The sequence below is a fragment of the Eumetopias jubatus genome, unplaced genomic scaffold (genome assembly GCF_037043125.1).
Source record: "Eumetopias jubatus isolate StellerSeaLion01/CBP00866 unplaced genomic scaffold, mEumJub1_p1.0 scaffold_6, whole genome shotgun sequence".
NCBI lineage: Eukaryota > Metazoa > Chordata > Mammalia > Carnivora > Otariidae > Eumetopias > Eumetopias jubatus.
Window position 1 is genome coordinate 53,344,809 of NW_028274812.1, and position 14,897 is coordinate 53,359,705.

Here is a 14,897-nt window from a genome sequence, read left to right on the forward strand (position 1 = left end):
ATTAGTCTTTCTAAAGAACTGAGCTGTGTTCTGGGTTGTGGATTTACCAGGATTTACTTTGCCATCCAGCTCACTTAGATGAACGTTTATTAAATGCCTCATCCTGAGTGCTTCGGTTTAAATCTGTTCAATTCAATCCAATCCCAAGCAAACCAATTCAATAAGCATCTACTGAGCACCCTCTTTGGGCCAACCAGTCTGCTATGATCACATTTTTGTCTCATCTTGATTGACTACCTCGACCCTTCAGGTCTCATAGCAAAGATACTTCTTTAAAATCTATCGTGAAATATAACACAAGAGACTGATAATAAGACCATAGTAGGGACGCCTGGGTGGCTCAGTTGGTTGAGTGTCTGCCTTTGGCTCAGGTCATGTTCCCAGGCTCCTGGGATCGAGTCCCACATCAGGATCCTTGCTCGGCAAGGAACCTGCTTCTCCCTCTGCCTGCTGCTCACCCCTGCTTGTGCTGTCTCTCTGGCAAATAAATAAGTAAAATCTTAAAAAAAAAAACCACCCTAAAAAATAAGACCATAATAAAAGGAATTGATGTTTGGGATGGATAAAATATTTTTCTTTTTCTATACTGACCTCCTTATTTTAATAGGCTCTAATGTATTTACTTAATTAGGCTTCTTAGGATTTGGAATTTTTCCCAGATAGCAAGGTGCAACTCAACCTATCAACAAGCGACAGAACTGCTGAAAGCTTAAAGATCGGGATTCCATCGGATTCACCCTGAACAAGACACAGTCTTCGAAGCAATGAGGACAAATCCAAATGTTTTGTCTTGCAGTTATTCAGCACTTACTGGCCTGTTTCAGGTTGTGCAGGCAGAGGCTTCCTGACCTGTGCAATAAATAGCCACGGGCTGTAACACAGTGTCTCATTCAGTTCTTGCTGCACTTTAACTGTTGCTTTCCTGCTTTTGAGTTAGGCTGGGTCTTACATAATGAGAACTCTGACTCATCATCCCTTTAATTAACAATTTAAATTCTTTTTTAAATAAAGATTTTATTTATTTTACAGAGAGAGAGAGAGAGAGCGCAAAGAGAGGGAGAGGGAGAAGCAGACTGTCTGCTGAGCAGAGAGCCCGATGTGGGACTTGATCCCAGGACCCGGGGATCATGACCTGAGCTGAAGGCAGACGCTTAACCGACTGAGCCACCCAGGTGTCCCCAGTTTAAATTCTTGGCTCAGTATGAGAATGCTCTACCCAGGGGATGGGGATCGCCAGGCACCATCTAGGAGGCTGCCCTCCTAGGATAGCGTTATCCTGCTTCTGCCTTGGAATAATCGGTCTCTTCTCCAGGTCAAACGTCCTCCATTATTTCAACAGCTCCAAAAAGGATAGTCTCCATCTGCCGCACTCTCCCCCATTTTGGAGGCAGTATTTCCTTTAATTCTTGCCCCGGACACAAGTGTAAATCTCCGATGCTCTACAGATACCGGGATTGTTGTTTCCCTCGATCTGGACACTACTCGATCTATATTCCCATGAGTTTCTTGCTAAAATGGGCCACCCCATAGTCTAAATAAGCCTCTTTATTAATGAAAATTCCTAGATCTTTTTCACACAGGAAACCTTTCCCGTCAAATCTCTCCTGTACATCTGTGCACAAGGTGTTAGCTATTTATCTTTTTAAACTTCCATTTGCCTGATTTGGTCCATCCAACGAAAACATTTTGAACCTCAACACTGTAATCTGTGGCATTTGCTGTCCCTCCTAGACTCGTGTCATCTGCTTATTCGTTAGTCCTGTCTTCTAAATCTTCAGCCACATCACCAGGGAGAATGTAACGGGAACTAGAGACCTGTGGTGTACCATTAGAGGCGACCAGCAGATTGGTGCTATATCATTAGTCATGCAACTTGGAACCTTGCTTATGATTTTCCCCCAAAGTATGATGCTTCTGCTCCTATGAACTGTTTGATCCATAAAATAATCTTGGGAGATTGTGTCAAATACTTTGTGGTAACCAACACAGACCATGGTGATGGCATTCCTCTGATTTCCAGCCGAATTTCCACGCCCTCTCACAAGTACACCTAGCTAGGGTAAGCCTTAAACGTAAGGGGAATTTGCTCTCAGAAAGTCAATGTTCTAGTATTAGTGATGAGCACTTTCTTTCATAAGAGCGCATTAATTTCCACATCCAGAATCCCATCTGTTTCGAAAATTGGGATAAAATATGCCCCTCTGTTCCTCTAGTGCTTCTCTCCCGTCCATGATTCCAATTTCCAACCGCAGCTCCGAGACCCTCTGTGTAAACTCCTGCACTCAGGGGATGTTTTGTCTGAGCCTGAAGAGATCTGAGCTCATTGAAGTGATGTGCAGCTTGTCGATATCCCTGCCTCTCCTCTCTGTCCTGGGTTTGTGGCTTCCAGTTTGAGATCCTTTGCTTTTGGGTGCTAAACACATAGAAACAAATAGTTACTGCCACTTGTGAACTCCCCAGTCTATTTTGAGCAGTGGGTTAATTCTGTCCCTGTTCTTCTTGCTTCGAAAAAGAAGAATTAACCCAATGACACCTCCCTGCATTCTTTAGTGCTTTTTGTGACTGTCAGCCCCTTCTGTGTTTTAACTTCTGCTGAAACTCTTCTTCCTGCCTCTTCCACTTAGGCATGAAAGGTTTGTCTTAGATTAGGCACGCCTGTCGGCCGCAGGTGTTTTTCTGTTTGCAAGCTTGTCCCGATGCCCCTTTGTATCTCCAGGGCCTGGCACAAATGCCTTGCACCTAGTAAGTGTTCAATAAATATTCATATATACAGGTTTTCAAAAGGTAAACTTTGAAAGCTAATTAAGAATTGATTTAACTGTCGTTACATGGCCACAGGAGGCCTTTGGAGAGGGGAGACGGTTTGGAAAATTATGCTATTAAGCCACTGGAGGGAAGCAGGACAGAAGATTGGTTAGTTTTTCCTTTTCTGACCTTTCCTTTAGCAACCAAGAAGTGGAAGACCACAAGAGCATTGTTGTAATACACCCTCCCTCCCTTTCTTTTTATCAATTAAAGCGTATTTATTGGGGACTTGCTGTGTGCAAGGCCGCAAGAGGTCGCAGAAGCTTTTACCCAGCCCAGACACAGCGCTAGTAACGTCATCCACTTGTCTCAGGGTGTGGTCAGCTTTTAAAATGAGGCGTCTCTCAGCCAGGAAAAAAAGCCTTGGGAGATGACCCTCCTCGGGTCTCAGCAGCTAACATCTTGTTGGCCACAAGAGACAGGCTGGCCTGGCCTTAGCTGTGTGGCCTCTGACAAGACATGGAGCCCTTCTGAGCTGTCATCCATGGAGATCTGACAGACTCGTCATCTGTATTGTGGGGGTACCCAATAATACTCGCCTTAAAGGCTTATAGTGAGTAAGAATCTAACAACATAATGTCTGCATGTATATGTGCTTTATCAGCCCATTTGTTTATCCATCTACTCTTTGTCGCCTTGTTGGTCCTGTCAGCAGGGCCCCGGGCCTAACTGGGTCCACCAGAGACAGCACCGGAAGCAAGGGGATGCGGGTGCGAGGCAAGTCGCCCATGAGGGCTGGAGCGACTGGGAAGCCTGTGTGTCCAAGGGTGGGGTGCTTCGCTGTTGGAGGGGAGAAGGGGTTGCCCCAGGAAGACCTGAAAGGTAAACCTGGCTGTTTTGCCATGGGCTGGTAGGCCTGGTCGACAGAGGCTCTGTCTTTGTGGTCATTGCCCAGCCCTCCTTGTCTGGACTGCATGTGTGCTATGCCGGCTTCACCTTCTCGGGTGAACCTCGAGTGTCACCAGGCTCAGAGCTATCCCAGGGGTGGGGGTGGGGGAACTGAGACCGAGAAGCTGTGTGTTGACAGCACGGACGTGGAGGACTCAGCTGTGGGGGTCCCCCGGAAGGGGACATGTGGGCATGTGCATGCCCATGGATGGGGGGAGGGGCTGCACATGGGGAAGGGCTGGAAGAAAGGAGACGTGGTGACCTATATGCTCTGCTTCCCTTCCCTCCTCCTGGGAGTGTCTGCGGAAGGGATCATTCTGGGCTCATCTTCACGTCCCCAGTGGGCTCTGCACAGGGCCTGGCACACAGTAGGTGCCCAGAAAACATTTGTCAAATGAAACAGGTGGGAAGAGTCCATTTCTGGCCAGCAGTTCCCTTTTGAGGGCCCAAGAAGTTGTTTTTGGGCCCTGGTCTTGTAGTGCCATGAGGCCCGAGGGAGCCACCAGGGGACGCTGGTCAGAGAAGCAGCGACCTGCCTGCGGTGTCCGTGACAGGATGACGCTGGGACCATGCTTCCCAGGATAACTGAAGACTTTGTGATCCTTGGCGGTCAGCAGCCAATTAGGGCTGCAGTTCGTTGTCCTTCCTTTAAGTGAGACAAAAACCATCCGGGGCGAGTTTGCTGGTACTGCTTGTTCTAGCCCTGGCGAGAGCTGGCACTCCTAATGTTTGAAGCCCCTGGGATTTTTCTTTGTGACATGAAGAGGGGGAGCGAGCCAGGGCGCAGGGCCTGCGTGTGCAGGCGACACGTGGTGACCCACGCCGCGTCTCAGCCTCCCGGCTTTCTCGAGAGCCATGGAACCTCCCAATGCCAGGCTGCCATCCCCAGCTGCACCCCCATGAGGGGAGGTTCTAATCTAGGCGGGAGACAGGACTCTAGGACTCCCCACAGGAAGCGACGAGGAGCCTGGCGTTCTCTGGATGCATTTGGGTGGACTTCTTCAGCGTGGTAGATACAAATGAGGGCTCTTGTTGTGTGTGGTCTTTGGGGTCCCTGCAAGCAAGTTGGTTGGGAAACAGAGTTCCTATTGACAATCTGTTCTTCACAGAGGGAACAAAAGAAAAGAATTATTTGTCTGGCAACAGCGGTAATTTATGTCACGTGGGGCTTTGCAGATTACAATGGATTCTCACGGCCATTTTCTCATCAGATCCTCACGGCAGCCTGGTGGTTGGTATGATCCTGGAGAGTGCTGGTGTCTCCGTTTGCCAGGTCAGGACACAGGCCCAAGAGTCACACGGCTGCTCTATTTCTTTCCCACAGTGACTCAAAGCCGGCTCTCCTCATCCCTGCTTGCTGGCCCCTGACCACCTCTGCCCTCACTGACGCCTCAACCTCAGGAGCCTGGTCCTTCCTGTTGGGGAAGCAAGGCTCTCAGTTACCAAGTATGGAGGAATAAAACCAGCTTCAAGATAATCTGCACTTGCTCTTGCCTTTCATGTCGAAAAGGCATCTCTCTTTGACTTGCACAAGAGGTGAGGGTGTTAGTTCTTGGGTTGTTTTCATATTTGTTCTCTGCTGACCACTGTACCTTGCATACCTGGGTCCAAAGTGTGCAATGTTCTTAGACAGTGGGTTCTTCAAGGGCAAACACCAAGTCGCTACACTCATTACATAGCACTAACCCTGTGTCTCAGGCACTTCAAAGTTTTGCAGAGAGTATCACAATGAAGATATTATAGCACGTTTCTATGCTTCAGTATGAACAACCGCGTGCCTGGAAATCTGTGTGATAATGTTTGTGTTGGAAAGGTGACTGCCTCAAGAAGCCTTGGGCAATTCACAAATCCCCAAGGCTGGTGAATGGATTCCCATTCCCTGAAGCACTGACTCGGAGAGTTGTGATTTGTGCTATTTGAATCCTACTGTTTTATTGTTAAAGCTTGAGGAATTTTTCTTAGCAAAGTATTTGAAAAGAATCTAAGTCTACTGTTGGTTTACATTACAGAAAATCATCTCAAAAAGAGAGTTGGTTTTGTAGATAAAGACTGAACTAGAAACAACCAAAACCCCAAACCACCAGTGCTTTCTCAAAACTAAGCGTAAAGTATAAATAGAGAACAAAACAGGAAATAGTGGTTTGCAAAAAAAAAAAAAAAAGAAAGAAAGAAAGAAAGAAAGAAATACTTGTAGCTGCAATAAAAAGTGCCTTTCCTTCCACTGCAGGACGTGAGCTTGGAGAAAGCCGAGGGCCCCAGCTCCTAGTAGAGACGAGCATCTTCCAGCAAGTGCTGCCCTACACTACCTGCGACTACTCTTTAACAAGCCCTTAGAAATACTTGGGTCGATCTATATGTCGCAGGTGCTGATTCAATAAATGTGCTCTTGTCTCCATCCAGTCATCGTGGCCTCAGCAAGTTGATTGGGTTGTCTTAACCACCTAGCTTTCACTTAGTATCAGTGCCTCTTCTCTGTGTCCTAGAAGACATGAAGGTGTGGCTTGAAGGGTCAGGTTTCCCTCCTGTCCCCCTAACCAGCCCCATTGCTGGCTCCTTATGTGCTACCCAGGGCTGACTCTGGGAGGCAGCTGGAGGGATTTGTGCAAGGAGCCCTGGGGTGGAATCTGAGTTCTGCCCACTAATGGGCCATCTCACGCAACCTCTCTGGGCCTCAGAGCCTCATCTGTACACCAAGGGCAGTAATGCTTATCTCACAGAGTTGTTGGGAAAATTAATAGAGATGAAGTAGATGAAGGCCCCTCTTGGCAGCATGCGGTGCTCTACGGTCTTGCTGGAGTGGCCTTGTTGGAAAGCGGCTCTCGGGCTGAGCCTGGTGGAGGCAAGTGCCCTGGGCTGGATCCTGATATGCCTCAGTGCTGGGGAATGAAAGGATCTGGGAAGAGGGTTTGGGTTGCTTATCATTCATTCATTCATTCATTCATTCATCATTTATTTGATAAACATATGTTAAGTCCCTAAGATGTGCCAGACGCTGAAACAGGCAGACTACATTGATCAGGACATAGCGTCTCCTTCAAGGTGCTCGAGTATATTGGAAGACATAGACAAGTATACAAATAAGTGGAATGACATGTTGCAGGTGCTATGGTAGACATTGTTCAGTCACGGTCACAGAGGAGGATGTAGAACAGAAACATTCTGTCCAGGCAGAGCGGTGGGGAGGGACCCTTTGGGAAGCCACGTCCATGAGGCACACAAGTCTTTGAAGGTGACTCCTTTCCACCTAGCTAAGGGGAAAGGCTTCACATTTCAGGCAGAAGCTGATGTTTTTTGAAGAGAGGCTAGAGATAGGGCTCTCTTGAAAAGCTGAGCAGAGCTCAGGTAACACTACTTTCTTGACTCCAGCCTTAGAGAAAACCGGGAGTGGAGGCACCAAAATAGAGGTGTCTGAGGAGAACCTTTGTGACTGACTTACCTTGAGTTCTCCTTCCTTCTACCTCTCATTCAGATAGGAAGCAGGCCACTTTCATGATCATGTTCAAGCCCCTGAAAGCCTTCTGGAATGGGGTAGGTAACGGGGGTAATCTCCAGGGGCTGCACACAGGGCAGTCCTTCAGCTTGGATGTCCTCTAGGGTCAGTAGCAAAGGGGGAGGTGGGTGCACAAGTTCCCTCAGGGAGTGCCAGGCTGCAAGAACCTGGTGAGGGTGGGGGAGCCAGCAGGCCCCAAGCTCCGGCTTTCACTTCATCACCCTGTGGCGCCGAGAACTTCAGCCCCATAGGACCCCTTCTCTCTGAGCTTGGGCTCTCTGAACCTGGACACGCATTGCTTCAGAGCTGTCCTCCTGGCAGATCACGTACAGCTGTCTCTTCTCCCCTTCTAAGTGGTAAGCTTCTCAGAGCAGGAGGGGAATGCAGAGGGCAAGCTCCTCCATGGCGCATTGGAGACTGCACATCTCCACATAGGCCACACAGGCAAGGCTTGACTGCAGCTGATGGAAATCTTGGCAGAATCCCTGTGAATCCAGGAAGAATCCCTCCCAGAGCAGGACAGCATGGGAGGCTTGTGAGGAGCCGCTTCCAGATCACCTGCCACTCACCTCCCCATCTGCCCAGGAGGCTGTTGTAGGACAATTTCTGATTGCCTCCTGGGTGCTTATGAGCTGTGGGGCTTTCACTTGGCTCTCCTTCAGGGTACAGCTGCAGACTTTAAGACTGCTTCTCTGCAGACTGGTGGCTCCTCAGCAGCACGTGCCACACCTCTCTGAATGCAGTCATCTGGCTCCTTTTGTGGGACAAGGGACACTGGGGAATTGGTACTCCTCTTGCTTTGGCTGTCTATGTAAGTAAGAAACTGTCTGAATTGAACAAGGGCTTTTGGCTCTTCACTGATTGAATCCATCAGTTTTGCTCAACAGGGAGGTTAGAGATCTAAACCTGTGCAGAGGCCCAGAGAGGCTGAGTGGCTTGTCTCCATTGCTCAGCTGATTAGGAGCAGAGCCAGGACTGGAAGCCAGCCTTCTAAGTCTGGAGTCATTTCCACGAGCACCTAATACTGTGCCTTATGTACTGTGAACACCCACTGAAATGGTTGCGGATCTGATCAGTCAAGTCTTCGGGGTTATTTGGTGTTGTGGTGTCCAATGCAAATGCGCACAACCATGGCCACATGATAAAGGCCACACGCATGTGTCTGAGCCCCGGGCCCTCCCCCATCCTCCATGCTGGTACAGCAGGCCCCGCTGATCAGTGTCAGCAGATGACAGGGCCACATTCTCTCTTCTCTAGAGTAAGAGGTTATAGATTGAGTTTATTGGTTTGTTTTTCTGTTTTTGAATACACACCAGATACAAAAGGTGGAAACCAGTGTGTGGAGAAAAGTCCCTTTCCCTCTCCAGTCCCTAGACCCCAGCCCTCCCACACCCCCATCTCCGAGAGATGACTGCTACCATCTTTAAACTTTTCCAGAGATATTTTATGCATGTAGAAGCATATATGCCTGCCTATGTGTGTGTATATTTATGTGTCTTCCCCAGCTACCATGTAATAGCATGCTCTACATGTGACTGTGTAAATGTCAACCTTTACCTTGAAGAGCATTTGCTCTCATTAGATAGAGCCATGATTCTGCTGACCACAGCAATGGCAGAGAGCATCCTCTCTCCTGCCTCCCCCCACGTTCTTCTCACAACCCATGTGTCTGCATGTGGGCATGGCCCCAGGTGTGGCCACAGGTGGACAGACTCCATCCTTTGAGAGAGCAGAGAAGATAAGCGATTCTCAAAGGAGGCTTTTTTACAAAGTTCCCATTCTGTCGGGTCATTAGCTGACCTGATTATAGGGCAGGCAGATGCCATCCTTTTCCACGTATGTCTGTTGGGCTCTAACTAGGAAACCTCTTTCGTATTTAAGACACTGAATATTTAATGCAGGGAAACGGTGATGAAAGAGCCAAAACAGCAGACTGGACAATTAGCCACAGTCTCCGTGGGTGCCACCACCCCTAGGCTGGAGGGACAGAGGGAAGGGGTGGTGTTGCAGAAGGCAAACCAGGTTACCTCAGGGGAGAAGTTTCTGGCAGAGACTCAGCGAAGCAAAGTGAGAGGGTGTTAGGTTCTCTGGCTTCACCCATGCCAACCACCACATTTCAAACTCAGACAAGCACCTCCCTTTGGGCAATCCAGCCAGCAGCCAGCTGTCACAGCAGCCTTGGAAAACTGCTTAGGGGGGTCAGCCCCTGTCACACAGAGAATTGCAGGGGCAGGGTGAGGGATGGAGCTGAGGAAGACAGGCCCAGGGCCAGCCCCCCCGGAGCTCCAGAGTGCTGTCTTCTGGAGGGACAGCACCTGAAGGGGGGGGGCTGTCAGTGTGGGGGTCTTGATTAAAGGAAAGACATGGGCACCTGAAACAAAGAGGTGGTGACTAGTCTCTCCTGGGCCTGGCACCTTCTTCCCCGTGCTCTCCGACACTCACCTTCTGAGGAGCCGCCCCAGGCCCGTGGGCCCAGATGGCAGTGCTGGAGTTAAAAGCAGCCCCTCTCTTCTCCTGCTCGCTGAGGGGTCAGGCGGGTCCCAGAAAATAGGTAGATTCGGGCTCCAGCTGAGCAGCTACCCTGCCAGTGAATTGTTCACACCTCTGGTGTGCCTATCTCTCATGCTTCAAATGTTCCAAAGTTTTTCCAAATCCTGCAGATTGGAATGGTATTTTCCCCACTTCCCTGGGCATAGTCTCTGCTCTTACTTGATGCATCTTTCCTCCCGCCCCTTAAATATGCGAATCTTGGCTCTCCGTCACCCTGGCAGCTGCACCCTTACTGGGTGCAGCGAAGGTTTCAGCGTGACGGAGAGGAGGGGCTTTTGTAAGTTCAGCCAAGGGTGGAATGGATTTGATGGACTTTTAGAGTCTGCCCTCACCACAGATGGCTGCTTACAGGAGGCCCGAAGCCCCCTCCTCACCGCACCATACCGCCCCGCAACCCCCACCCCCACACCTTACCCAATAGCAGAGTTGGGAGACACCGATGTCCTGAAGTCGCCCTCTATGTGCTAGACACATCTAGAAACTTCTTTTCCGGGCCTTGAGGGCACAAGTCTGCACATTACAGCTACCCTGAAGACATTTAACAGACTCATCACCTTTGAACCTTCTGCTGAACCTGCTTTCTACCTGGTTATTTTGTCAGACAACTGGGACTTACCAGTCCCTTTTGTTCCTGGGTCAGTTCCCATTTTTCCAGGACAAGTTGGCTTATTTACAGTTTCTTTGTACTCACCCTCGTCTATTTCAACAGGTAGAGAAAAGGGCATATCAGTATGTAATTAATGGAATAAAATACCTATGGATAAACTCTCCCATGTTTTAAAAAATAAACAAAAATTAATTATATATTATTTTATTTACCCTTCCATTGCAGTAAAATGATTGCAGCTAGAGCTTGGTGCACTTTACCTTAGGTTTCTGAGTATCACAAAGAACTCATACCTTTTCACAAAGAGTTGCTTCATCATATTACCATTGCTGTTGTCATTGTTATTATTGATTCATAAATTGGAATAACTTGCTTCTTTGTCCTCTTAGCGCCATCACTGATATTCTTAAAATCATCCTTGTTCTGGTAATAAAAGATGTTTCAAGCTAATCCTAACCTTTCTCTCTCCCCAAGATATGGAATTGGCTATCTTTAAGTAGTTTTGGTTTTATTTAAAAAGGAGAATAGTATCAGAAAGCAAAATGTGAGTGCTAGGAGTGAGTACACATGGACATTGGCTTTGGCTTTTGTTGGCCCAATTTTTTTGTCAGAATTGAGGAAAAGGTGTATTAAGAAGTTCCTTTTCGGGGCGCCTGAGTGGCTCAGTCAGTTAAGTGTCTGCCTTTGGCTCAGGTCATGATCCCAGGGTCCTGGGATCGAGCCCCGCATTGGGCTCAGCGGGGAGCCTGCTTGTGCGTGCTCTCTCTCTGTGTCAAATAAGTAACATATTAAAAAAAAAAAAAAAAGTAGTTCCTTTTCTCCATTTAACAGATTATAGGGACAGTACTCCCTCTTATGGTATGAAGGTTTCACTGACCATCAAAGTGTTCTATTATATTGATCTATTTCCATCCAAAATTTAAAAATATGAGAGGACACCTCTGACCCCAGCTGTGGACTGTTAGCCGAGGTCTGAGGGTAGACTAGACGCGGTGGTGAATGATTCTGCCGCAGGTGTCAGGTGCACTGTGTGGGCTCGGTATTGCACTAGGTGCTGTGAAGAGCAGAGCGACATGTGAAACACGGCCCCCTAGCCTCCAGGAATGCGCAGAGATCATTTATGTGCAGGAAACCATGGGCAAACTGTAGAAGGTGTCGTCGCCTTGGTGCCTGCTGCAACTGGTGGTGCAGGCGGTCGTGGCAAAGGCGACCAGAGCAGTGAGAGGTGGCTGTGTGGAGAAGGAAAGGTCTCTGAAGCAGGAGCGGATGGGCCACCTTGGAGAATGGCAGAATTTTAGACAGATGCCAAGGCACATCCTTCTCCCTGGAAATGACCTCACACACACCTAGGCTGCCTGCGAAGCCGTGGGGATGAGGGTGTGTACAAGGCTGCTGGCTACACCAGCTTACGGTGAATTCAATATGGTGCCTCAGAATGAGAGAAGATAGGATTGTGGTCGTACTTTTGAAATGACAGAAAGAGCATCACACCAAGGATAGGAACCCATGCCATACAGTTAATGGAAGGAAATAATTTAGAGTCCATTAGGAGTTTAGACATCTTTCTAGTTGCCTCCTCTCACAGCTTTTAGAAGCAACAGAAAGCCATCGATCCTGCTTCCGGTCTGGCTGGCCCACCCTCTCCACATACCTGCTCTATTACCAGCTCTGTGCATTTAGCTTATTCTGCCTGGGAAAGTCCTAGCTCAGTGTTACCCGTGTGGGCTTCTCCTGCCACCACTCCTTACAACTTTGTTAATAGAACTGATTTCTGTCCTCCTTGGTGCTCTTCTAGCATTTCACATGAAACCTCTGTTAGACCATCCATCCTGCATCTTATTATTGCCTCTTTACTTACCTGCTCTCCATAGTGAGTATCTTAGGAGGTGTCTTTTATTTATTCTCATCTGTAATCCAAGTGCCTCACACAGTATTTTGACACTCACTGCACATATTATAGATATTTGTTGGATGAATGAATACCCGAAGGAGTGAATGAAGGAGTGACTGCACAAATAGATGCCTCAGGATTGAGTTAGGGAACTCAATGGTGCCGTGCGATTGGTGTCTGCTTTGGATTTGGTAATTCTTTGTTCCTTACCTTGACGAAGCACTGTTAGCCAGGACCTAGGTTTATATGTATTAGATTTGCAAGGCTAGCAGGTAGAATGTCATCTGGAAGTTCCTAGACCAGATCTTAGTTTCTCTTGGTTCAGTCGTAATATTTCCAGCCAAGCCTTGTTTTGATAAGAGAGGGAGATTTAGGAAAACAGCAGCAAATCACTTGATTTAATATGTCAAGCCAGGATTTGACAACTGCTGAAAGGTTTATAACTTGAAGAATTATAGACTTGAGGATGAGGCTGTTCTAGGGAGAGAATCTTTTATGTTTACTAAAGCTCTTTGCTCCAAGATGACTTCCAAATCTGACATGAGCTAAGGCAGTCTGTATTCGCTGAAGTCTGCAATTGAAAGCAGAGAAATTCAGAGGTATCCTATAACACCTCCAGGATTTTGAGAGTTCTCAAGTGATGTACGTGTTTAGTTGTATCAGATCATGTGTCCATGGAAAGGATGTCTTTGGACAGCAGTTGAGGTCTTTCAGGGTCTTTGGAGATGAGGGAAATCACTGGGGGAGGGCAGCAACCCAATTTCCACCTGGTCCTTCAGTGGAAGGGCCTGGAGGGAGGTGGTATCAAGGAAGAGACGGGCAGTGAGCTGTTTCTCTCTTGAGAGCTGGTTGTCTCTCCCTGTCCACCATCTGTTTATGACATTCTAAGTAATCTCATCACCCAATGAGGGGTTCAAACTCACAACCTGGAGATCAAGAGCTGCATGCTCTACCGAATGAGCCAGCCAGATGCCCCTTATTTATGGCATTCTTGTTAGCTCTGAAATAAACTTCTCCATTATTTTTGGTCCTAAAGTCCTTTTTTTTTTTTTTTTTTTTTGGTCACAATTTGTTTACGACATTAAAGCAGTGGCCAGTGAAGTTCTGTAGCTCAGGAGCCAAAACCATGAGAAAACAAGAAAACAAAAGGCCATCTAAAGAAACACAAATTTCCACCCCCCCAAAAAAAAGAAAGAAAAGAAAACCACCCCAAAAACCCTTCCAGACAATGAGAATTATTCACTCATTGTTTATTTTTCTATTTATAATAGTGTTTTTCTGCCTATGGTTTTAAAAATTCAAACAGTGCAGAATGGTACAAAGACAGCAAAAACATCTTTGAATATCTTTCCACCCAGAGACAACTACCATCAGCCTTTTGATGATTATCTTTCCAAGACCTCTTTCTGTGCCTAATACATGCAGGCTTATCTATAGCTATATACATAAAGAGATACGAATAGAATCATACTACATATGCTTGGAGCATATGTATACATATACACATATTTAAATTTACAATTTATGAATGTGAAATATTTTATTCATAAAATACCCATTTTATGAATGTGAAATAATTTACTTAACTAAAATGGTTTGAGAGACATTTTGATTGCTTTCAGTATTTTGCTATTATAAACAATGTGCCATGAACACCCTTGGTCATATATCTTTGTGTTCTCCTCAGATCATCTTCTTAGGATAAAGCCTTCGGAGTAACGCAGCTGGCTTAGGAAGTGTGCTTGTGGAAGTTTTTAAGTGATTTTCAATTGTCCTCCAGAAACGTTAGCCAGTTTCCACCCCTACCAACAGTAAATAGGAATGCTTGCTCCCCTACCCTTCACCAACATGAACTATTGATTAGGTTATTCACATTTAGCGATCTGATCGGCGATAAATGATGTCTCAATGTACTTTTGGGGGAGGTCACCAGTAAAGTTTAGAATCTTTTCTTTTGATAATTGACCATTTATTTCCCACCCTTCCTTTTTTTTTTTTTTTTAAGATTTTATTTATTTATTTAACTGACAGAGAGAGAGAGAGAGAGACAGCGAGAGAGGGAACACAAGCAGGGGGAGTGGGAGAGGGAGAAGCAGGCTTCCCGCAGAGCAGGGAGCCCGATGCGGGGCTGGATCCCAGGACCCTGGGATCATGACCTGAGCCGAAGGCAGACGCCCAAACGACTGAGCCACCCAGGCGCCCCTTCCCACCCTTCCTTTAACCTCCCTCTCGCCCTCCCTCTCTTCCTTCCTTGTTTCCTTTCTCTCTCTGTCTGAATTATCTGTGTCTTTTGCCCGTTTTTTTCTCTTTCAGTGTTTATTTGTATTTTAATAATTTGAAGGAGTTTTTTTTAAGATTTTATTTATTTATTTTAGAGACAGAGAGAGGGAGAGAGGTGGGTGGGGGAGGAGCAGAGGGAGAGGGACAAGCAGACTCTGTGCTGAGCTCGGAGCCCAATTTGGGCCCTGATCCCAGGACTGAGATCATGACCCGAGCCGAAACCAAGAGTCTGATGCTTAACCAGCTGCGCCACCCAGGTGCCCCTTGAAGGAGTTTTTTGTAGTTACCTTTCATTGGTCCCTTATGTAACAGTTTTTTCAGATTTTCGTTTGTTTTAACCCTTCTTCAGGATTTTACTTTCACTGTATGAAAGCATTTGAGTTTTA

At 47.1% G+C, this 14,897-nt stretch overlaps 1 protein-coding gene across 14 annotated transcripts in view; it reads left to right on the forward strand.

Moving 5' to 3' along the window:
• Positions 1 to 14,897, forward strand: part of SCML4 (Scm polycomb group protein like 4) — a 107,863-nt gene that overhangs the window by 31,798 nt on the left and 61,168 nt on the right. For 2 of the 14 annotated variants that reach the window (XM_028104119.1, XM_028104127.1), the window contains exon 2: positions 5,018 to 5,229. The exons of the other annotated variants lie outside the window; for them this stretch is intronic. In XM_028104119.1, coding sequence (XP_027959920.1) covers positions 5,193 to 5,229 — 37 coding nt within the window. In that variant the 5' untranslated portion in view covers positions 5,018 to 5,192. The remainder of the gene's footprint in view (positions 1 to 5,017; positions 5,230 to 14,897) is intronic. 14 annotated transcript variants of the gene reach the window in all.